This window comes from Leiobunum rupestre, chromosome 2 (genome assembly GCF_980474605.1).
Source record: "Leiobunum rupestre chromosome 2, qqLeiRupe1.1.hap1, whole genome shotgun sequence".
Lineage (NCBI taxonomy): Eukaryota > Metazoa > Arthropoda > Arachnida > Opiliones > Sclerosomatidae > Leiobunum > Leiobunum rupestre.
The window spans coordinates 71,018,860-71,044,478 of NC_143385.1; the positions used below are offsets into that span (position 1 = coordinate 71,018,860).

Below are 25,619 nucleotides of genomic sequence, written 5' to 3' on the forward strand. Positions count from 1 at the left end.
TTTAGAAATGCCGATACGGCACTATACTTATAGCCAATCGCATCACGTAGGCCTTCCCTCTCCAAAAGTTCCAGAAGTATGTCAGGATAAAATACAGTTAAAAATCTTGCTATTTAGTTTTTTTTACACTTTAATTTCTTTTTTAAGATAAATTTATCAAAATTTTAACTCGAGGACTTATAGTAAGTATTTGGTTCAACGTAGAATACCAAGTCACCACTATAGCCTCTGTTTAATATGATTCCCGGAATATACGCTCCGCCCACAAAGAGGGGCAGAGATAGAGAGAGAGCTTGTGATCGTTAAGGAGTGTTACACGAGGATAGGCGGAAGGGCGTGGTTTATCTTACGGAAATCACGAGGCAATCACGGTACTGAACACACATTATCTTTTGACCTGGATACATTCTTGATAAGAAAACTCGATTATACGTTAATTGCAATCAATAGCTTTTCTATTAATCATCTTTCAATACATAAAATAGTACGTAAAAGAAATATTTATCCGAAAAAAGAACTTTCGAAGTTTTCAAAAATTAATTTCCACTAACGCGCTGTTAAATAACAAAGCAAGTTATAGTTGTTCCCAAATCCCGAAACAAGTTCTAAGCTTTATAGTTGTTCCCAAATCCAGAAACAAGTTCTATGCTTTATCCGCAATCTAAATCCCGAAACAAGTTCTAAGCTTTATAGTTGTTCCCAAATCCAGAAACAAGTTCTATGCTTTATCTACAACCTAAATCCCGAAACAAGTTCTAAGCTTTATAGTTGTTCCCAAATCCAGAAACAAGTTCTATGCTTTATAAGCAATCTAAATCCCGAAACAAATTCTATGCTTTATCCTCAACCTAAATCCCGAAACAAGTTCTAAGCTTTATAGTTGTTCCCAAATCCAGAAACAAGTTCTATGCTTTATCCGCAATCTAAATCCCGAAACAAGTTCTAAGCTTTATAGTTGTTCCCAAATCCAGAAACAAGTTCTATGCTTTATCTACAACCTAAATCCCGAAACAAGTTCTAAGCTTTATAGTTGTTCCCAAATCCAGAAACAAGTTCTATGCTTTATAAGCAATCTAAATCCCGAAACAAATTCTATGCTTTATCCTCAACCTAAATCCCGAAACAAGTTCTAAGCTTTATAATTGTTCCCAAATCCCGATACAAGTTCTAAGCTTTAAAGTTGTTCCCAAATCCCGAAACAAGTTCTAAGCTTTATAGTTGTTCCCAAATCCCGAAACAAGTTCTAAGCTTTATAGTTGTTCCCAAATCCCGAAAAAAGTTCTAAGCTTTATAGTTGTTCCCAAATCCCGAAACAAGTTCTAAGCTTTATCTGCAACCTAAATCCCAAACAAGTTCTAAGCTTTATCTGCAACCTAAATCGCAAAACAAGTTCTAAGCTTTATCTGCAACCTAAATCCCGAAACAAGTTCTAAGCTTTATCTGCAACCTAAATCCCGAAACAAGTTCTAAGCTTTATAGTTGTTCCCAAATCCCGAAACAAGTTTTAAGCTTTATAGTTGTTCCCAAATCCCGAAATAAGTTCTAAGCTTTATAGTTGTTCCCAAATCCCGAAACAAGTTGTAAGCTTTACCTGCAACCCAAATCCCGAAACAAGTTCTAAGCTTTATCTGCAACCTATATCCCAAAACAAGTTCTAAGCTTTATCTGCAACCTAAATCGCAAAACAAGTTCTAAGCTTTATCTGCAACCTAAATCCCGAAACAAGTTCTAAACTTTAAAGTTGTTCCCAAATCCCGAAACAAGTTCTAAGCTTTATAGTTGTTCCCAAATCCCGAAACAAGTTCTAAACTTTATAGTGGTTCCCAAATCCCGAAACAAGTTCTAAGCTTTATAGTTGTTCCCAAATCCCGAAACAAGTTCTAAGCTTTATAATTGTTCCCAAATCCCGATACAAGTTCTAAGCTTTAAAGTTGTTCCCAAATCCCGAAACAAGTTCTAAGCTTTATAGTTGTTCCCAAATCCCGAAACAAGTTCTAAGCTTTATAGTTGTTCCCAAATCCCGAAAAAAGTTCTAAGCTTTATAGTTGTTCCCAAATCCCGAAACAAGTTCTAAGCTTTATCTGCAACCTAAATCCCAAACAAGTTCTAAGCTTTATCTGCAACCTAAATCGCAAAACAAGTTCTAAGCTTTATCTGCAACCTAAATCCCGAAACAAGTTCTAAGCTTTATCTGCAACCTAAATCCCGAAACAAGTTCTAAGCTTTATAGTTGTTCCCAAATCCCGAAATAAGTTCTAAGCTTTATAGTTGTTCCCAAATCCCGAAACAAGTTCTAAGCTTTATAGTTGTTCCTAAATCCCGAAACAAGTTATAAGCTTTATCTGCAACCTAAATCCCAAAACAAGTTCTAAGCCTTATCTGCAACCTAAATCGCAAAACAAGTTCTAAGCTTTATCTGCAACCTAAATCCCGAAACAAGTTCTAAGCTTTATAGTTGTTCCTAAATCCCGAAACAAGTTATAAGCTTTATCTGCAACCTAAATCCCAAAACAAGTTCTAAGCCTTATCTGCAACCTAAATCGCAAAACAAGTTCTAAGCTTTATCTGCAACCTAAATCCCGAAACAAGTTCTAAGCTTTATAGTTGTTCCCAAATCCCGAAACAAGTTCTAAGCTTTATAGTTGTTCCCAAATCCCGAAACAAGTTCTAAGCTTTATAGTTGTTCCCAAATCCCGAAACAAGTTCTAAGCTTTATAGTTGTTCCCAAATCCCGAAACAATTAAGTTCTAAGCTTTATAGTTGTTCCCAAATCCCGAAACCAGTTCTAAGCTTTATAGTTGTTCCTAAATCCCGAAACAAGTTCTAAGCTTTATCTGCAACCTAAATCCCAAAACAAGTTCTAAGCTTTATCTGCAACCTAAATCGCAAAACAAGTTCTAAGCTTTATCTGCAACCTAAATCCCGAAACAAGTTCTAAGCTTTATAGTTGTTCCCAAATCCCGAAACGAGTTCTAAGCTTTATAGTTGTTCCCAAATCCCGAAACAAGTTCTAAGCTTTATAGTTGTTCCCAAATCCCGAAACAATTAAGTTCTAAGCTTTATAGTTGTTCCCAAATTCCGAAATAAGTTCTAAGCTTTATAGTTGTTCCCAAATCCCGAAACAAGTTCTAAGCTTTATAGTTGTTCCCAAATCACGAATTAAGCGAACACCGGTGACGTTACTCCTTTCCCCCCCTTTTGTGGCGGGGAAAAACTAGACCTTGATGCCCGAGGATCGCGTCAGCATGTCACTCTTCTGACGGTAGAAATAAATACGTTCTTGGTGATTCTAATAGACTTTTCAGTTACCATAGATCAGTGGTGGACAAATTTTCTGACTAAAAAATCGTCATTTTCAAGGGGAACGTTATCCTGTATAAAGTAGCTATGTTTTTTTACCAGATTTTCATATATTTTCGAGTTAAAACATTTTGAAGGTATAGGTCACCCTGTTTATGGTAATTATTACTTCTTATATTTTCGAGTCGAAATCATTATTTTGAAGGTCATAATCACCCTATTTAAAGTAGTTAGGTTTTCTTATATTTTCGAGTTCAGAATTTTGAAGGTCGAAATCACCATTTTGTAAGTCAAAATCCCCCGATTTATAGTAGCAAAAGTAGCATAATACCTTTTTACTTTGCGACAAACTCTTATTAACTACTATACCGTTCTGATACACTTTTGGGTCTTATGCTACTTTTGATAGTAGTTATGTTATCATGTATTTTGGAGGTAAGCATTTTGAAGGTCGAAATCATTATTTTAAAGGTCAAATCAACCTGTTTAAAGTTAAGCATTTTTTTTTTTAATAATAATCAGCTAGGCTAATGAAGGTTGAAATAGCAATTTGGAGTGCAAAATCATCCTGTTTATAGTAATGTTTTCTTATATTTTCGAGTTAAGCATTATGGCATTATGAAGGTTGAAATCACCATTCTGAAGATCAAAATCAACCTGTTTAAAGTAGTTTTGTTATAATGTATTTTCGAGTTAACCATTTTTAGGGTCGAAATCATTATTTTGAAAGTCAAATCAACCGGTTTTTAGTAGTTATGGTTTCTTATATTTTCGAGTTAAGCATTTTGAAGGTCGAAATCACAATTTGGAGTTAAAAATCACCCTGTTTATAGTAGTTTTGTTTTCTTTTATTTTACGTTTAACCTTTTGACGGTCGAAATCGTAATTTTGAAGGTCGAGATGGCCATTTACTAAAGATCGCCGAAATGGCCAACTTTGCTTTAACGTGTACTTTTCTATAGATAGAGCAGGACAAACAAAACATAACCTTTATTTAACTAAATTAAACTTGTATAAAATAATTCTGGAATACAAAATACGTGTTTCAAAAACTGATATCAATTTCCAAAAGAATCTCCGGATGGCATCCAAATAAATTTCCTAGTCGTGGCGCATATCACGAAACTCTCCATCGAAAATTCGTCGAGTCGGATGACGCATTCCTTCTTGTGGTTACTGTTTGGACTGTCTGGGTTTTTCAGGACATCACGGGACACACCGTCACTCCAAAATGCTTGTACGTCGTGATGCTCGAACAGGCATTGGCTCAGTTCCTGGGTGCTGCCGCTGATAATGTTGAACACTCCGGCTGGGAAATCGGAGGTGTCCAGAATCTGGTACAAATATTGATCATCAGTAACTCGAGGATTTAGATCAAACAGAATAAAAATACATCGCATAAACTTTGTTTCGCACCAAAACATTGGGGCCGCCATTGCCCCTCGCCCAGCACCGATTGTAGATGGTAGTAGTGTTGTAAGTCGGAAAATTTTCCGTAAAATGACCGAGGCCTTTTTTCCGGAACATTTTCCGTATTTTCCCGAAAAAAATTAAAAAGTTTTCCATGATTAGTCTAATATATTGTTTGCAAATTTAAATAAAGCGGCATTTTCGCCTCATTTTTTCAAATCTAAAAGTAAAACTAAACCTCCAGACTAGTTTAAACTGATTAACAATGTAACACTATTAATGTTTTGTAGTATATTTACTGTTATTAGACATTTTATATCGATAAAAAGATGAAAACATTAAAAACCCTCAAAAGTAATTCATGTTTCAATTTTTTTATTTTTTCCGGAAAATTAACAACACTAAATGGTAGTATAAGTAACATAATTACAATATGACATTTCCTATAGTTTAAATTCTTATTTTCTGACTGAACCTTTTTCCAACACTAACACTCTCAAGCAAACTTCTTCTTCTTGGTAGTAGTTTATTTCGTTTTGAGCATATTTATACACTATGGGGCTCTGAGCTAAGCCTTTGATGGTTATGGGATTGAGGAGTGGTTAGCACTTTCGCCTCGCAGTAAGTGGGTTCGATCCCAGCTTGTGGCACCTAGGAGCAACAAACACCAGGAAAACGCAGCTAGCCTTTAAACACACTAAGGCAGTGTTGCGTACAAATTTCATTGGACGAGCCTTTAGGCTGAACGTTTTTCGGAAAGGGGGAAGACAATCCAAATTTTCCCCTTCCGACGACGGCAGGCGCTAAAGCGTCTAACCAATGAAAAATGTACACAAGAAAATGCACAACGTTTGACGGGTTGCATTCTCCTTGTGTGGGGTGCTGTGTTTGTTGCTCCTAGGAGGCACTAGTTGAAAACTCGGAACAACTCCTTCCGCGAAGAGTTTGCAATTTATCTCCCAACTGGTCGAGGTTAACAGTAATAGTAAGTGTAGGGAGCTGAAGGCTCGCGTGGCATGAAGAGCTTTCCACCACCATCATACGAAATTTCACCAGTCCACCTGAATTTAAGGCAATAAAAGTTGCTAGATGACTTCGGCATTGGGCATTAGCTTAACTGATTGGTTTTTTATTTAATTAAAATAACTTTGGTGTTAATTATTGCTAATATTTTCATGAAGTCTTTAAATACACAGAAGGACAAAAAAATGGCTTTACAGGCAATAAAGATATTCCGCGAGGGAGGTGCCGGGCGGAAAAGTGTTCGACACCGACGCGGCATTACCCCGCTGTATCGCGATTGCTATCCGCTGAGTCAAAAACGACGTGGAACGCGGCTCCCCGGTAGCTTCCCGAATTCGACGACCAATAGAATGGACCAAAGCCCAACCGTCGCGGCCGAAGGAGCCGAGACATTCTACCGCCACTGCTTTAAACAAATATCGGTGTTCAAGCCATCACCTTTAAAGCCTCAGTCTTACTAGCTAAGCAAGAGGAAATAGCTTCAGCAGACAGGGGTGCACCGAGGACCACGTAATTTGGTCGAGACAAAATTTTCATTCCAGGTGCTGCCGCGGCGAACATAGATTTAAAATGCTGTTAGGGAAACAGGGTTGGCATAGAACCAGCCATACCGGTTATAGCCACCTGGTTAAAACCGGTTATAACCACTTGAAAAAATCCAGATTTTTGTGGCTTTTTTAAAAAAAAATTACAATATGAATATTTTAGTAAATTAATAGTTTTCATTTAGAAATTTAGTTTATTTTTTGTTTCATATTTAGAAATCGGTTTACTTTTACCAGTTTTTCGGTAGGTTTAAAGTTCCAAAGTTCGCTGCCTCGCTTCTGTCATACACAAAAACTAGGGGGAATTTCCCGAGGAAATCAAAAGAATTCAGTTATTTTATATAGTTATTTCGCTTCATTTGTTTAGTTTCTTATTTACGACAATAACTGCAGACAATTTCTACTTACATAAGTAAAAGGTACTGTTTATATTTTAGCCGGTTATAACCGAGAAAAAAAACGGTTATAGCCAATTAAAACCACTGGTCTGGATTTTTTCCAAAAAAGCCGGCTTTTTTCCACCCTGTTGGGAAAGCTAATATTCATACTTGTGATGTTCTTACAAGCATCCGGCCGCTACTTCCGCGAGAGTGCTTCCTCCCTTTTGAGTCTGGAGAGGTCTGAAGGTTTCGACAGATATAAAATTCCAGATATCAGTTTCGAACGATATCTCAAAGTCAATAGCTTGGTCCAATTTAAAATCTGTGTCCATGGTGATTTATCATGTTTACAAATTATGCGGAACAAATACTACACGTTAATCTTAACTAACACGTAAGTGATGTAGGTATCCCTCACAATATTAGCCGTCCTATAAAGGTTATAGATTTATCATGTTGAACAAATACTACACTTTGATCTTAACTAAAATATGTAGGTACCCCTCACAATATTAGCCGTCCTATAAAGGTTATAGATTTATCATGTTGAACAAATACTACACTTTGATCTTAACTAAATGATGTAGGTACCCCTCACAATATTAGCCGTCCTATAAAGGTTATAGATTTATCATGTTGAACAAATACTACACTTTGATCTTAACTAAAATATGTAGGTACCCCTCACAATATTAGCCGTCCTATAAAGGTTATAGATGTTCTGGGTGTATCTTTAAATGGTCTGTGCTGTTATTACACGTTTTGGGTCATACTTATTATTTTACTTCTGAGCTGACGTTATTAGAGAAGCGAAATACAATTAATAATAGGCTATTTTTTTATAAAATAGATGTCTTTATTTTTCAATTAGAATAATTAGTCTTATTTGGCTAAGATCAAAGTGTAGTATCTTTGCGTATCAGCAAAATGGATGCCTTATTAAATATCAAATAATTATTTTAAAGTAAGCTTCGTCATTTGGATAAGACCAAAGTGTAGTATCTTTGAGCATCAGTAAAATGGATGCCTTAGTATAAATAATTATTTGATACTTAATAAGATCAAAGTGAAGTATCTTTACGAATCAAGACAATATTTTTTGTAATAAATTATCATTTTTAAATTTAATTAAGTTTCTTCGTTGTTTAGCTAAGATCAAAGTGTAGAATCTTTTCGCGTAAGCCGTAAATCTTACTAAGTCTATCATTAAATTAAACTACTGTTGTTAATTTTCCGGAAAAATAAAATGTGGAAAACTTTTCAGAAAATTTTCTGCAAATCAGAAAAATAAAAAAACAAATTACCTTTTTTATCGATATAAAATGTCTAATATCAGTAAACATACTACAAAAAATAATAGTGTTACCATGTTAATTAGTTTAAACTAGTCTAGAAATTTAGTTTTAATTTTAAATTCGAAAAAATGAGGCGCAAATGCCGCTTTAATTAAATTCACAAACAATATTAGACTAATCATGGAATTAAAACTTTATTTTTTTCGGAAAAATACGGAATATTTTCCGGAAAAAAAGGACTCGCTCACTTTCCGACTTACAACTCTAAATTAAACCAAAAGCTGTATTCAACTAACAAGGAGACGACCCGAGGTGTAACACACCGATTTTGATCAAACTCGGGGGTTTGGTAGACCTCCATGTAACTTGAAAAATTCTAAAGGGAAATGTCTCCATAGGCAACCGTTTTGCCATGGCAACCAAAAATATTTTTGACAACACAAAATGGAAATTTTCCCATTGAAAATAACATGGGAATCTCACCAATTAAAAATAGAAAATATAAAAAAAAAATTGATTCAACTTTTTACAGGGGGTAACCTTTAAAATTGGTCAGATTCCCATGTTATATTCAATGGGAAAATTTCCTCGTAAGTGCTGGTAAATTATACGAATGTACAAACCTGATACAAAGTCAGAGCCACCAAAGGGTAGGCTTCAGACGCCACAGCAACGACAGTATTGCCACAAGCGATAGCGGCGATGGCGGGAGTTAACAAGGATCGCAGGACCCCTCGGTCGTCAACAGCTTGCACAAATGCAATAACTCCCAGAGGTTCTGTGACGGCAAGGCAAAATCCGGCGATGGGCGAGTCCACCAGTGACCCTTTGGATTGATCACAGTTACCGGCCCATTTGAAGACGTCTCGGACACACGCATCAACTTCTTCATTCGCCGATACCAAACCCTGTTGAGTCATTTTGCTTATGAGTTGCGCAAATTCAGACTTCCTTTTTTGAAGGTTCTCCGCAAAATAGTACAAAAGCTGCGACCTATTATATCCGCTTTTCTGCCTCCAACTAGTAAAATTTCAGTAAGAAATCAAATAAAAAATCGAGTAAAAAACGAGAAAGAAATCGAGTGAGAAATCGATTTCTTCTCGATTTCTACTTGAGTAAGAAATATCGTAAAAAATTTAGTAAAAATCGAGTAATAAATCGAGTAAAAAATCGATTTCTTCTCGATTTCTACTTGAGTAAGAAATAGCGTAAAAAATCGAGTAAAAATCGAGTAAGAAATCAAATAAAAAATTGAGTAAAAAATTGAGTAAAAATCGAGTGAGAAATCGATTTCTTCTCGATTTCTACTTGAGCAAGAAACAGCGTAAAAAATCGAGTGAGTAATCGAGTAAAAATCCGAGTAAAAAAATCGAGTAAGAAATCGAGTAAGAAATCGAGTAAGAAATCGAGTGAGAAATCGAGTAGCAAATCTAGTAAGAAATCAAGCATTTTCTCACAAAAATAAGATAAATGAAATGTGGTTGCAGCTCCCATATTGACATAGCAAATCTGAAAACAGTAAAACACCACCAAGGTGACATCACGAAAAGAATTGTTTATTTACTGACGATTAGGCTCATTTTACTCGTTATGTCACGCAGAAAATAGTTCAGAATTGCAAAGTTATTTATAAAATAGTAACGGCTTAAAAAATTAGGAATAATCGAAATATTATGTGAAACTAATCCTTTTAACCTCTCCGAGGTGACTATGTCCCCTAGGAGGGGTTATACAATCACCGTGTCTGTCGGTGTGTGTGTGTGGGTGGGGGTGTGGGTGTGGGTGTGGGTGTGTGTGTCAGAGCTGCGTACGCAGTTTCTTAGAATTAGGGAAAAGGTTTTTCCAAAAGCGCCTTCTTTTTGTCATAGGATGTTTTATAATATTTTTTTTTTATTTGCGTTAGTATCGTGCGGGATTCGACAGGTGAGCGTTCTACCACAAAACACGGATACATACAACAATTCACTGAAAATTAGAAACTCTTCCGAGGAGAGGTATATTTTGGCTTGCCAACTTGTTTTAAGTCTGAAGCCGCCGCTGAAGTGGGAAAAACATTATGGTTCCGCATCACTTTAAATTGTTAGCTTTGAAGGTAATGACTATAATAATTTTTTCTATGGTCTAAAATATGGCTTACTTTATATTCAAAAATAAAAAGGTTGCGAAGGCTTAATCGAAGTAAACTGAAACCACGAAATGTGGCTCCAAGTTCACTTCTTTATCGACCCGTCTCGCATTTTTTAAAGATCTCTCTACCAAAGATAATTATTTTGAAATCGACGCTTATCTTAACTCCTTAAGATTCGTCAATCGCCAAGAAAATATTAATACGTTACTTATGCCAAAACCTTGCTGGAAAAACATTTTCTTGTTTAGTTCAATAGTTGGAATAATTCATACACAATTTGATTACCTTCAAAGCTAACAACTTAAGGTGATGCGGAAAATAATGAGGTCTTGAACAATATTGTTTTTCCCACTTCAACGGCTGCTTCAGACTTGAGATGATTCAGTGGCGTAGACAAGGGGAGGTTTCCGTGTCCAACCCCCCCTCCCCCTTGGGTCTACCTTTGACTGTACAAATTTCCACCCCTTCTCGGCCCCTCTTAACATTCACATAGTTCGACCCCCCCCCCCATGACGAATTTCTGGCTACGCTACTGAGATGATTAGTTTAACTCAATATTTCAATTAGTCCTAATTGTCAAGTTTTAAACCGTTATTATTGCTATATAACCTAGGAAATTCTGAACCGATTTTCAATGTGAAACCAGCTTTGGTTTCTTCGTGACATAACGTGTAAAATGAGCCTATAGGCCATGAGCTAGCAGCGAAAAATCGGCTGATCGGTAGGGAGGGCGCTGCGAGCGAATTTAAATCGACCCATCCCTTTTCTAAGAGATTATTTTTAATATTATTCACTCAGGCAAATATATTGAAACGCAGAAAAACTCAGAATAATTACGGAACTTATCGCAATATGAGTTTTATTGATATCCGCCATTTTGTAAAATGGTGTCGGATTACTATGAAAATCTATAGTACCAATTCACTCGGGCAGATAATGTAACGCGGAAAATCTCCGATTAATCGGATACAAATTACCGAACTTATCGCACCGTGATTTATATTTATATCCGCGTGCAAACCGCGCGTGTCAAAACTATTCAAATAAAGCTATGACACCTAAAAACAAGTTCCGAAAGCGTAGCTGAATTTATAAAAATAACTATTGTTCGAAGTCGTGAGAAAGAAAAAATGTCAGTGCTTCTCAAATGGACTAAATATGTGTTAAAGTACTGAAGATGCTATGTAAATGACACTGAGAGCGAAGCCTATGATTAAACCCTTGTTGAAAAATAATTTTTATCTGTTTTATTTTACTATGTGTTTGTAGTTTTCTACGCGTTTTGTTATTGTGAACATAAATATTGTTATATTTCTACATGTATGTACGTGTCTTTTTCATTTATATGTGTATAGAGCAATTTCTTAATCAGAGTAGGAGTATGTTCGAGGTTCAACTACCCACTCCCTCAAATCATAATATTTAGAACTTTCAAAGCTACATTTATGTTACCACCAAAAACCCCATTATGATCTTGAACGATTTTATCTTCTGAAAGCTATATTTTAGACAGCTGCATGGAATCGGGTTTTTACCATTTACCATGGTTACCGCGGGATTCCCGCGGGAATGGTATCAATATTTTTTTTTCGGGAATGAAATGGATGGAAAATCATTTATTTAAATGGGAATGGAATGGGAATGGAATGGGAATGGAAAATTGTGCCTCGGGAATGGACGGGAATGGTATCAATATTTATTTTTCAGGAATGGAATAAATGGAAAATCATTTATTTAAATGGGAATGGAATGGGAATGGAATGGAAAATTTTCCCACGGGAATGGACGGGAATGGATTTTCCCCCATTTTATATACATAATGTACTAACAAGGAGACGACCCGAGGTGATAATCACCGATTTTGTTCAAACTCGGGTATAATGTACACCTCCATGTAACTTGAAAAACCTGGAAGGGAAAAGTTACGACGGGCTTTCGTTTTACCATGGCAACCGAAAATGTTTTTGACAACATAATTTGGGATTTTTCCATTGAAAATGACATGGGAATCTGAAGGATTTTTAAGGGTCCCCCCCCCCCTGTGAAACCTTTTAAAAAATGAAACATTTTGAAAATTTCAAAAACGTTAAAAATAAATTGATTTTAAAAATTATATTTAATCAAGTTTAAATGCAATTTGGCCAATTGGGGGACCCTTAAAATCCTTCAGAGTCCCATATTATTTTCAATGGAAATAATTCCAAATCAGGTTGTCAAAAACATTTTCGGTTGCCATAGCAAAACGAAAGCCCGTCGCAACTTTTCCTAGCAGGTTTTTCAAGTTACATGGAGGTGTACATTAGACCCGGGTTTGAACAAAATCGGTGATTATCACCTCGGGTCGTCTCCTTGTAAGTGATTGGCCCCCTTAAATAGAGTTTAGTTCGAATGAAACGGGCGAATCCAATGTAAATATTTCATTATTATGGGGATGTCTCTTCTCACAAGCGCTTTGCGCCGTTAACTCCTACACCGACAGCTTCTCGTGCTCGTATCGTATGCCCTCGGAGGGTGCTCGTATCGTATGCCCTTGGAGGAGGGCATACGATACGACTCGAGTATGCCAGGCCGTGACTGCACGGACTTCCCCTGAATCCCCTCCCTCCCCACGGTGACGAGTATTCTTGGCTTGCGGCTGGGAAAAGTCCAGAGGTGAAAGGTGGCATGTAGGTGAAAAACATAGTTTTATTTTCACTTTCGAAAATTCTAGAACGTGTTATAATAAATCAAAGCGTCCCGGTATCTCGTTGACATCGTTAAAGCTACGTTATTGAGACTGACCCGGTTGACGTTGTCCATTTTTCAACGCACGAGGCTGGGAAAAAGACGTCCATGGTGTCCGTTCAACTCCGTTAATCTTCCCAACGTAATCGTTCTCCCGAAGTATACATTTAATACATTCTTGGTGTTATTATAATGTTCGAAATTAATTGCTTCGGGAATGGGAAAATCGGGAGTTTAGGGAATGGGAAAATCGGGAGTTTAGGGAATGGAACGGGAATGGGAAAATCGGGAGTTTAGGGAATGGGCGGGAATGGGAAAATCGAGAGTTTAGGGAATGGAACGGGAATGGGCGGGAATGGGAAAATCGAGAGTTTAGGGAATGGAACGGGAATGGGAAAATCGGGAGTTTAGGGAATGGAACAGGAATGGGCGGGAATGCGAATACTTTGTCGGGAATGGAATGGGAATGGATTTATTTGAAAATTCACGGGAATGGAATGGTTGGGAATGAGAAAATTGGTATAGAAATGGGATGGGAATGGTATTTTGTCGTCGGAAATGGTAACGTTTTTTCTTCAAATGCAGCTCTCTACTATATTTGTCACTTTCAAAATTCATAGCGCAGGCTGATATTGTTCGATTTCTTTACGAAATGTCTTACATTAAAGGTAAGAATCCATTCGTTTTAAGGACAAAATTTCCGGCATTAGGTTTTAGTTATAGTTTAAGTAATATCGAAAAATAATATCTTACAAAAGGGTGGGTCGACTTAAATTCGCTCGCAGCCAGGGGCGGCTCAAGGGCCGGGCAACCCGGGCAATTGCCCGGGGCGCCGGTTCGAGAGGGGCGCCGAAATTGAGTTGTGCGCCTTTTTGGTTTACCAAGAATTGGATTTGTTTATAATTTTTTTAATGAAAGCGTAACATAATTTGAAAAATCTTTAGCTAATTAGAAATACAAATCGTTTTCCCAACCAAAATGTCCAACATCGTCGATGAACGTTTTTTTGCTACTAATTTATTTTGCAATTCTGACGGATGAAGCATTTTTCTGGTATTAACATTATAAACCAGGGTATATAATAATAAGAAGAAAAAGTGGTTGGGCGATACTACAAGAATAGAAGTGTGCCAGAATTTTTAGCCCGGTGTACCTAGTAACAGGGGCCATACCACCGGAGGCCTATCATCATAGTGCCCTACGCCAGCGTCCAAAAGCCCGGACAAGTGACAAATCCAGCATGGGTAGTAGTACCCTACTAATGATGGTCGCACCTTTGATGCAAACCACTCAACCCAGCTAAAGGTGCGGCAATAGGTTGAGCAATTCTCACTTCGCACACAGTGGTGGGATTAAGAGTGGATGCTATAGCAACAACTCCAGTTGACAACCTACCTACGTAGGTCATACCCTTTGGAGAGAGCTCCTAAAGGGGAACGACGGGAACACAGCAGTCCACATAACCCGGCACAGCTGGCACCATAGATCCCGGTGTGCTCCAAAAGGCCAGGAAACAGGACCACCGTGCCCTCATATGGAGGCCCGCCACCCCACAGCAGGCTACCCAATCCGCCGAGGTGGCCAGTTTGCACCGACCATCTCCGTTAGGGTGACCCGAAGCTCAGTTTCCAGCCCAAACCTGACCGAAGTCGGAGGTGTAGGTAGGACCATTTGATTAGAACTAACATCTCCCAGTGCGCCACCACCCTTATGGGTTACACGAGCCGGACCCCAACTCCCCAGTAAAGCCACCAGTTATTGCACACTCTAACCCATTTAGGGCCGCAAGAATAGAAGGAAGCCCAAAGTAATACAGTACTTCAATGAACTTGCTTGCTATTTCGTTGTCGTGTATCCAGCTTTATGAAAAATAAACTTGCAGACCACCTTCAAGAATTCTATTTGTTTCTTAGGCTATTATGAAACTGCATTTAATATTCTAAAATGCATTTAAATTGTTTTCGATGGCTAGTTACAGTTAGTCTCTTCTATTTTACGCGCACGCGCAAAAAGCCATTTATTAGTTTTAGATATTAATTAGAGTCACGTTGAATTGAATTAAGATGTCCGAGAAAAAGAAGCAATCTGGTTCATTTTATAAAAAAAGGAAAGGTAGAGAAGCTGAAAAGCAAGCGACAGCTTTAAAAATGTTCATAAAAAATCCCGCAAAAAAGTGTTTTAATTAAGTTTTTATAGTAATTTATGTAAGGAATAAAAGAATTAAGTTTATTAAGAACAACCCCTGAGTTATAAATAAAAATATCCATTACTTTTATATTTAACTCATGGGTTCTTCGTAAACTTAATTCTTTTATTTCACATACAGGGTGTCTTAAGTTGTTCAGCCCAGGTGTTTTTCTCAAAATTTATAGTTGCTAGAAAAGTGAAATTATCAGGATATCCTCTCTCGGGGAGGACCCTTTTCTTTTGGAATTTTCAGAAAAATCGTGAAATTTTTCACCGTTTTGAAATTTTTATTTTTTGAACGATAGGTGATACACGAAAATTTTCAATCAACAAGTTCTAAAGCGTACTCGAAAACCTTTAATGAAATTGGTTTGGTCAAAAACTGACAATGTTTCATTGAAATAATACATCATGAAAAAAAAACCAGTTGGTAGTACCCAAAAAGGTTTACGTCTCACGAAAAAGAAAGTTAGAGGCCATCGTACTGGACCATTCTTGCCTATCCATCGCCCAGGTAACTCGTTGTTAAGGTACTGCACGACGTGTCTTTCTTGGTGGGCAGGTGTACCGTCATGCTGGAACCAAAGGCGTGGGACCCCGACTAATGGCACATCTTCCAACTCGTCTGCGACTTTATTTTGTAGAAAGGCCAGGTAGTTCTGCCCATTGAGCCGACGCGGAAGAAAACATGGCTTAATAACGCGATATCCCAGAAGACCAGCGGAATTGTACCTGATTGTAGTGAGGAAATCTCCAGTGCGTATTTGCATCACTCCACATGTGGTTATTTTGGCTGTTAAACGGGCCGTCTCTCCCAAAGGAGCACTCGTCCGACGCAAGAATCAAACGGAGGAAATCTTCGTTTCCGTCGGCCATAGTACAAAACCAGTTACAGAAATCCAGCCGAAGTCGCTGATCACCATCGTAAAATGCTCGGTGGAGCGTGGCACGAAATGGGTGATGGTTTTGACGGTCAAGGACACTCCAAACGTAGTACTTTGACAAGTCCAAATCAGAGAAGGTCATTCTTATGCTTACTCGAGGGTAGGCGATGACTGTGTCTTCCATTTTGATGTTGTAATGGCCAGGTCCGCGGAATCCGCGATTCACGTTGCTTTCGTTTTCAAAGTCACGGACAGCACGGAGCACATTGTGGTGATTTGGACGACTATCGGGATACAACGGCCTTAAATGGGTCGGAGTGTGCAATAACTGGTGGCTCTACCGGAGAGTCGGGGTCCGGCTCTTGTAACCCATAAGGGCGGTGGCTAGCTCCGGTCAAATGTTCCTATGTCCACCTCCAACTTAGGTCAGGTTTGGGCTGGATACTGAGCTTAGGCTCAGGCTAACGGAGAGGGTCCGTGCAAACTGGCCGCCTCGTTGGATTGAGTAGCCTGCTGTGGGGCGGCGGGCCTCCGTATGAGGGCACGCCGGTCCTGTTTCCCGGCCTTTTTGATTCACACCGGGATCTCCGGTGCCAGCTGTGCCGGGTTACTTGGGCTGCTGTGTGCCCGTCGTTCCCCTTTAGGAGCTCTCTCCAAAGGGTTTGACTCCTTACCTTAGTAGGTAGGGTGTCGGCTCGAGTTGCTACAGCATCCACTCTCACTCCCGCTGTTGTGTGCGAAGTGGGAATTGGTCCACCCATTGCTGCACCTTCTGCTGGGTTGATTGGCTTGCGTCAAAGGTGCGACCATCAGTAGTAGGGTTCTGCTACCCATGCTGGATTTGTCACCTGTCCGGGCTGAGGGGTAAATGGCGTAGGACACTATGATGATAGGCCTCCGGTGGTATGGTCTTTGTTACTAGGTACACCGGGCTATAAATTCTGACACACTGTCAGGATACAACATTTGAAATAATCGACTCAATTCAAGTACATTTCGTTGACCATCTCCGTAGTATAATTCGACCATCCTGGACCGCTGTTCACAGGTATAACGAGGCATCTTTTTATTTTACTGGAGTACGTTCAGAGAATGATTTTAAAACGAAGCTGTCTCTTTAAATAATAAAATGGAACCACACTTTAAGCGACAGAGTAGTGCAAAATAAAAAACACGTGGGAAATTCAGTTGGCATAAATTAGACGGTTTCGTGGACTTCTTGCAACATTCTTGCCCCAAATAAGACGCGTGAATTCTGGAATTGATCTACTATGTAAATTGTATTTTCTCTAAAAAAAGATTTAAAATGATTTGGCTTAAAAAGCAGTCCCTATTTTTATCTTTACCAACATACGATCATTTCAAATTAGATAGGTTTCTCTTTCTTTTTCATGAGTCGTAAACCTTTTTGGGTAGTACCAACTTGGTTTTTTTCATGACGTATTATTTCAATGAAAAATTGTCCGTTTTTGACCAAACCAATTTCATTAATGGTGTTCGAGTGCGCTCTACAACTTGTTGATTGCAAATTTTCGTCTACCATCTATCGTTCAATACTATACTGTCCTATGCAGCTGTAGTCTGGTGGCCAAGGGTTACTCTTAAAACGGTGCAGTCAGAACTGCGCACTCTTCAAAGGCTAGCTTGCGTTGGCAAAACAGGAGCTATGAGAACAGCCTCAACTGCTTCTCTAGAAATTCTACTGAATATTCTTCCTCTACATTTGTTTATAGAGGAAGCTGCTACTTTTGGTGCCTATAGGCTAAACCAAAACGGGTGGTGGATGGCCAATAGTTGGGAAAAGAGCCACACTACGCTTTTTAGGGATATTTCCAGTCGGTTACCTGTTCTTTCAATGGGTTCTGACAACATGGCTGCTAAACTTCGTTTTAATAAGCCTTTCGGCGTGAACTTCCCTAGCCGCACAGAATGGTCAAATGTTACCCTCGGTACCAGAGGGGAAGTTGTCTATTTCACCGATGGGTCTAAAACCCATTTAGGTGCGGGCGCAGGGATGAACTGCCTAACGACCAAGTACGGCTTCTACGAGAGCCTTGGGATTTATGCAAGTGTCTTTAAGGCAGAGATTTCTGCTATCTGCTTCTGTGTTGACTTCTGTCTTAAGAAGAACTATCGCGGGAAAGTTATCCAAATTTGTTCGGATAGCCAGGCTGCTTTAAAAGCTCTAAACCAGTCTAGTGTTTCTTCCAGACTGGTTCTTAGCTGCTTGGATCTCCTTTCCAATCTCGGTACGCTTAATAAGGTTCAACTTTATTGGGTCCCAGGACATAAGGGGTATCATGGGAATGAAAAGGCTGACATCTTGGCCAGGGAGGGTGCGACGGCTGGGTTCTGTGGGCCAGAACCTGCTGTCCCTATCCCCCGTGGCTTGATACGCAGCCTGGTCTCCAAGTACATGACTAACCATCAACTTGAGCTCTGGCTCGAGATGGATGGCCAAAGTCAGGCTAAGGAGTTTATTCCTGGCCCCTCTAGGCAAAGGGCGAAAGAACTGCTTTCGCTCTCAAAATCTAGTATAAGGTGGGTTACTGGCCTGCTTACAGGTCACTGCCAGCTCAACAGACATTTAAATCTTATTGGTATCAGCGATGACCCACTATGTAGGGCCTGTATGGCCGAGGAGGAAACTGCCTCTCACGTTCTCTGTAGCTGCGATTTTTATGCGGCTCAAAGGCTAGAGCATCTTGGGATGCATCAATTGGAAACTAACGACTTCTTTAATATGCCAGCCAAAAGTATCTTAAGGTTTGTGTCGGAGATAGGACTTTTCTAAGTCAGGGGAGAACAATGGACCTAGGGTCGAAGTGCATGGTTGGGCATTCATGCCTCCCCGCCCCCTCTCAATAATAATTATAATTATCGTTCAAAAAATAAAAATTTCAAAACGGTGAAAAATTTAACGATTTTTCAGAAAATTCCAAAAGAAAAGGGTCCTTTCTTATAAACGCCTGGGCCGATCAAATTAGGACAACCTATATATTAACGATAATACTATTCAGCATGGACATTATAAGTAAAGTACTTAAGGTATACTAGTCTTGCCACCTTACCTAGTGTTTCAAACTCCATGTAAAATGACCATGTACCATAAAGAAGGTATTAAATATGTTTACACAAAGTATTTAGAAAGAGATTATTTATTGTTATGAAAACGGTAAATTTATAACATGGACACGGTAATGTTTTTACGGGGGGGGGGGGTAGTTTAATTTAGCCTCAAAATGAGAGGGGCGCCAAAAATCCCCCTTGCCCGGGTGAAAATAATTTCTTGAGCCGGCCCTGCTCGCAGCGCCCTCTCTGTTAATGATAGCAAATATTGTTACTAAACAGGAAATGTGTAGGTCAGTCTAAGCTTCAAGTTGATGTATAGAACATGCCGATGCGATCATTAGAATCGGTTATCTGAGCCATTTAGAATTTTACCATCTTTAAATGGCCGCCATTTTTAAATGATACGGATTAGAGACGCCCATCTTGCTTTTTCGGTCATCCCTTAACATTGTCACAATTCTGACAATATTGTGTTGAAAAAATAAATAATAGTTAAAAAATGTATAAAACTTTGCGAGCTGACCTCTTTTAAAATTATAAAACAATTTATAAATATAGATAAAAAGGCCAAGTTAAGATAAAATGAAAAATAGACTTAACTTAAAAAACTTAATTTAAAACTCGAAGGTAAAAATACGAAAATAAAGTTCAGTTACAGTTCAGTGGTCGAACGCTTCATTTAGATGTTTTGACTTAAACATTTAGTAAAATGTTTGTAAATATTGGATAGTTGATTTCATTTTACGTTGCGTTGTTTAAGAAAAACTACAAACATCATATATCGGTCCCTAAAATTTCGTCTGGTACCAACTATTGGTACCGATCACTGCTGCTTGCTCATGGACTACTAATCGTCAGTAAATAAACAATTCTTTTCGTGATATCATCTTGGTGGTGTTTTACTATTTTCAGATTTGCTATGGCAATATGCGAGTTGTAACCACAATTTTAAATGTATGTTATTTTCGTGAGCAAATACTTTCCAAAAAGGCCCCAGCCCTTAAACACAAACCAAATGGACGGATACTTTATATACACTCTTTTTCGCGCCTTTATTTTACCCCTCTTACTTGCCTCCCGCTCGTCGGCCATTGCCTCTGCCCTCAGCGGGGAGTCTAGCATCCACTCTTTGGGTATCCGTAATGGAGGATGGGGCTGAAAGGGGAAAACCAAACATGGACGCGCCCAGGAAATTACCGCGAAAAAGAGTGTATACATAGAACTTTTCATGAATTGCCCATTTGTTTCAGCAAGAAATACTTTGCTTAAAATAGTTTTTCAAAATACGAATAATTATTTTTGAATAAATTGGCGCCATCTAATACAAACAAAATTGTTGCCTACATCATAATAAAGGCCCATGAACTATAATTTTTTCAATTAATTTCTGGCATTGTAGTTTGACAATTCTGACCACTAGGATCTCTCGTATCTGGAACGCATTGCCTAGGCAACGGTTAGGTTTCCACTTTCAACACCCACAAAAAAATATGGCGTTGCTAAGTGCTAACTTACATTATAACAAATTTGGGATTTAAAAAAATTAAACGAGAAGACACATTTAATTAATTTTAACGGTTTTAATATAAATTGTTGATTTGTCTCAACGGAAAAAGTTAAGCCTAACTTTTTGAAAACCGCTTGTTGGGTATCTTAGATTCGAATAAATTAGTATCAAGAACCACACCGCCATCTATCGGCTTTAAAACAAACTAATATGATACTTGTCACAACAAAGGGAAGCCAAAGCTGACGTCATAGGTCACCGAGGTTAAAGCACCATCCTCGTTCGCTTTTTAGTCGAAGTGCGCATGTGTCAGATATTTTTGAAACTCGCCATGACCCCAGTGCCGAATTAAGGACCAGGCCTACTAGGCACAGGCCTATGGGCCACCACCAACGTCAAAAAAAATTGTGTACTGAAAATTCAGTTGACTTTTACTGTTTCACTGGTTTTGCAGTTAAAATTTCACTCTGACGATATCAAAGGATTTTTCACTGATTCGGTTTAAGACAAAAATATAACATGCAATAATTGCGTTTTTATGCTTTCCTTCAGGAATCAATATTTCTACTTGGAATGCTTATCGCGGCAGATTTCCGTCTCGATGTGCCGGACTTTTTTTTGACGTCACCATGTAAACTTAACAAACAACTACGTAAGATGGGAGCGCGCGCAGAGGGGATTTTTCTTTCGTAGGCGGGGCCAAAGCCGTCAGAGTGATCTTACCATACGCGATACGCTAGGATAAGCATTCTAAGTAGAGGTATGGATTCCTGATTTCTTACATAGGCCCCCACCAATTTACAATGAGGCGACCTGAGGTGTAACACACCGATTTTGTCCAAACTCGGGGGTTTGGTAGACCTTCAGGTAACTTGAAAAACCCTTAAGGGAAATGTCTCCATAGGCAACCGTTTTGCCATGGCAACCAAAAATGTTTTTGACAACACAAAATGTAAATTTTCCCGTTGAAAATAACATGGGAATCTTACCACTTTGAAGGGTACACCCCCCCCCCCCGGTAAAAAAATTAAAAAAATTAGAATACTAAAATAGAAAATATAAATAAAAAAATTATGAAGAAGTTCGAAATTGGAACGTGAAAATTTCCATTTTGTGTTGTTTTTCAAGTTACATGAAGGTCTACCAAACCCCCGAGTTTGAACAAAATCGGTGGGTTGCACCTCCGGTAGTCTCCTTGTGAGTGCCTAGGGCCCCACCTTCAGGTCCGTATTATCTTAGTTAAAATGTTCCCCTATAAGCAATTTGCAAATCGCAGAACGGTACCTGGATAGAGCGGCGTTGGCTGCTTCGACGGCGTTTCGAGCGTCTTTCTTCCCTCCTTTAGGGGCCAACGTCATTAATTTGCCCTTCGAGTCCGTCACCTGGTACGAAACTCCGCTTAAAGGTCGTTTCTGTCCGCCACCGTAGTAAAGTTTATACGTTTCATCTATTCTGTAAAATAGATTAACCAACTATTAACGCTAACAACCAGGCATTGATTTATAATTAGGGAGACTAGGTTGAGTCGGTCCGTGGTCTAACCCCCCCCCCCGCCAAGGGGGAAGGAAATACGTCACCGGCACGTGCTAAGAAATCGTCTCACCAAAAATAAATACATTCTTGATCCTAATTACCATAAAAACAAACTTAACTTCTTACTTACGTTTAAATACTCCAAAATATTTATTTAAAATCGACGCCATTTTCTTTTAAAACAAATACCCTACCGCAGGCCCGTAGCCAGGACTTTTCAGCTTAGGGGGAGTCCGGCCAATTCCTAAAGGGGGAGTCCGGCCAATTCCTAAAGGGGGAGTCCGGCCAATTCCTAATGGGGGGGTCCGGCCAATTCCTAATGGGGGGGGTCCGGCCAATTCCTAAAGGGGGGTCCGGCCAATTCCTAAAGGGGGGGTCCGGCCAATTCCTAAAGGGGGGTCCGGCCAATTCCTAAAGGGGGGGTCCGGCCAATTCCTAAAGGGGGGTCCGGCTAATTCCTAAAGGGGGAGTCCGGCCAATTCCTAATGGGGGGGTCCGGCCAATTCCTAATGGGGGGGTCCGGCCAATTCCTAAAGGGGGGGTCCGGCCAATTCCTAAAGGGGGGGTCCGGCCAATTCCTAAAGGGGGGGTCCGGCCAATTCCTAAAGGGGGGGTCCGGCCAATTCCTAAAGGGGGGGTCCGGCCAATTCCTAAAGGGGGGTCCGGCTAATTCCTAAAGGGGGAGTCCGGCCAATTCCTAATGGGGGGGTCCGGCCAATTCCTAATGGGGGGGTCCGGCCAATTCCTAATGGGGGGGTCCGGCCAATTCCTAAAGGGGGGGTCCGGCCAATTCCTAAAGGGGGGGTCCGGCCAATTCCTAAAGGGGGGGGTCCGGCCAATTCCTAAAGGGGGGGGTCCGGCTAATTGCTAAAGGGGGGGTCCGGCTAATTGCTAAAGGGGGGGGTCCGGCTAATTGCTAAAGGGGGAGTCCGGCCAATTCCTAAAGGGGGGGTCCGACCAATTCCTAAAGGGGGGGTCCGACCAATTCCTAAAGGGGGGGTCCGACCAATTCCTAAAGGGGGGGTCCGGCCAATTCCTAAAGCGGGGGGGGGGGTAGTGCAACGTCTACTTTTCTGAAATTTCATATCTCATATAGGTCTACATAACGCCCAACGTGGAACAAAATCGGTAATAAACACCTCGGTTACTCTCCTTGATGGAACAAATTGAGAATGTTCTATTATTCTGAACCATAGTCCGTCAAGGAGGGAATAAAGTGAATTAAGCTGCAGTTAGTAAACTTGGGTAAAGCTGAATAAACGACGGCACCGTACCAGAAAATGGCACCATTGCCTCTCGGCGGTTTAGTTAAGAAAAGCGAAACTTCAACAATTCATTAAAGAAAAGCAACTAATTTTCGGCGTTTATACCAAACATGAATGACCACAATAGGTTCTCAATAAACTCGAACACGTTAATTTCAATTAATTTTCAGACCAACTGTTTTTTCGAGTTACCTGGTTTTGGAAATAAGGTGGAGAAACTCGAACACGTTAGATGGCGCCTGTATCACTTGGCACGAAATTCAAATATAACAATAGTGCGTACGCGGGTTGTAAAGTCCCGAAAATTGGCCAGAAATCTTATTTAAAACTTCTTAATGCAACCTAAGACAGTTCAGAAATTATCGGTACTAACTAAAAAAATAATATTCAACCCATAGTCACTCCTAATTTAAAAAAGTATGTAATTTTAAGGCGAAAATCGCTAAAAACCACTAAAATGGAAAAACGATTAACTTCTTGGGTTCAGATTTAAAAAAATATATATATATTGGGATACCGAGGCCCGTATATGTAGATATCGTTGAAATTTATGCCCCTAAATGGTAAAGAGTTATTACGACACGGCGGCACCGGCGGCATCGGCTACACGGTACGTGAAAACAATACACTCAAATTCCTTCGACTGTGTGTAAAAAGCACTTACTTTGAGCTCTCTTTGACAGCAAAAGCTTTACTTTCAGGAGTTTTTACACTCGATTTATCACAAAAATGAAGAAATGCCGAATCGTTGGGTTGATCGTAATGATTTTGAGTATTAATCCAGACATGTTTCGCCATCAATTCACGCGCAATTTCAATGGCAATTGTTAAACGTTCGCTCCACACGCTAACCACGGACATTCCCGGACTGCTGTTGGCCATGGCAATAGCTTCTTTATTGGATCGGTACGGGATTAATAAAATTACAACGCCTTTTGTCTAGATAATAATAAATTGAAGAAACAAGTAAGTCACTGGAAAGTAAAATACAATTTTCACCCACAACCAAGAATGCATTTATTTATCCACGATAGGGGGGAGAGAAAAACATCACTGGCGTGTGCTTCAAAAGACGTGAGTTTTAGGGAACCAATGAGATACCACGTTGATTTGATTTTGTTTTAAGGGGCGAGGAGCAACGGCAAAAATCGTCTCAATATTCGCGACCGAAAACTATCGCTACGCCCCCTTTGGTCCGCCATTGAAACCTAGATAGGTAGCGGCTAAAGCAAACGCTATTAGTCAGTGGCGGATTTAGGTGTTTGTAGGTCCTAGGCATTTAGCTCTAGAATGGCTACCACATATCTAGATTTCGTAGGCCCTAGGCACTTAGCTCTAGATTGGCTACCATCTATCTAGATTTCGTAGGCCCTAGGCACTGTGCCTAGAGTGCCTAATGGTAAATCCAGCTTTGCTATTAGTTTTTCCTCATCGTTATTCGTAATTAACGTTTATGCAAAAATTTTAAGGAGTTGTAGGGGGTGAGTTGCAGCCTAAATGTAAAAAAACAGGCATACTTCTCAAGTCACCCCCTACAACTCCTCCAAATTTTTGCATAAACGTTTGAAACACCCTGTATAAATCTAGATACTTGCATTTTAATATAATTTTTGCATCGTTTGCTTATATATTGATAAGTTTTTATTAAGAAAAAACGTTCTTATGACTTTTTAATTTGTCTGTAGCAGACGCTAGATCATAGGCGCTACCTCGGAGAAGCTAGCGTCGTTACGCCACCTAGATCCGTTTCGGTCGCGAATAGTCATTTTCTCTTTATGGAGAGGTTGGAGCACTCCCTTATCAGTGCCATATAACTCAGAGCAAACCTGTCACAATTGTAGTATGCTTCTGGTTAGGGTAAAAACGGAATACATAGAGATAAAAATATCCATGTGCATCGTCGTGCCATCTAACATCAGCTAGTGGAACTAATATAATTTTTGGGCGAAACTTATGGTAAACTGAAAAAAGGCTGTACACTAAGATTCGCCATATGTTCAACGTATATATATATATTATTTTTTCTTGTATAATACCGGTTTAAATATTACGATATTTATAGATATAAATAAGAAAGCAATATAATTATATAAAAAATTTCTTTTAAATGATCTGTTATATATAGTTTGGTGTACCAGTATAGATGGCGCTAAACAGTGGAGTTGTTTCCCCGGCAGGAAACTGACGAACGAATTCCGAAAAAAACTGGGAGTGCGCCGGCTTTTCCATAAAAAGAATATGCTTCGACTACGGACTAAAATACCGACCTGTTTTTGTACGATAGCAGAAGCAGGCTGAATATCTGATATCAAATAAACTGGAGATGTTTTCTCCAGGGTTAAAATCTAAGAGAAAATTAACTTATA

The 25,619-nt window shown here is 39.3% G+C and overlaps 1 protein-coding gene across 1 annotated transcript in view; it reads right to left on the bottom strand.

The window, feature by feature from the left end:
• Positions 1 to 4,275: 4,275 nt before the first annotated feature.
• The window catches only part of LOC149958921 (aldehyde dehydrogenase family 16 member A1-like), a 28,656-nt gene continuing 7,312 nt past the window's right edge, over positions 4,276 to 25,619 (bottom strand). The window contains exons 8-12 of the mRNA XM_090166282.1: positions 25,521 to 25,598; positions 23,918 to 24,192; positions 21,740 to 21,907; positions 8,577 to 8,973; positions 4,276 to 4,634 (exon numbers count right to left, since the gene is read on the bottom strand). Coding sequence (XP_090022408.1) covers positions 4,359 to 4,634; positions 8,577 to 8,973; positions 21,740 to 21,907; positions 23,918 to 24,192; positions 25,521 to 25,598 — 1,194 coding nt within the window. The 3' untranslated portion in view covers positions 4,276 to 4,358. The remainder of the gene's footprint in view (positions 4,635 to 8,576; positions 8,974 to 21,739; positions 21,908 to 23,917; positions 24,193 to 25,520; positions 25,599 to 25,619) is intronic.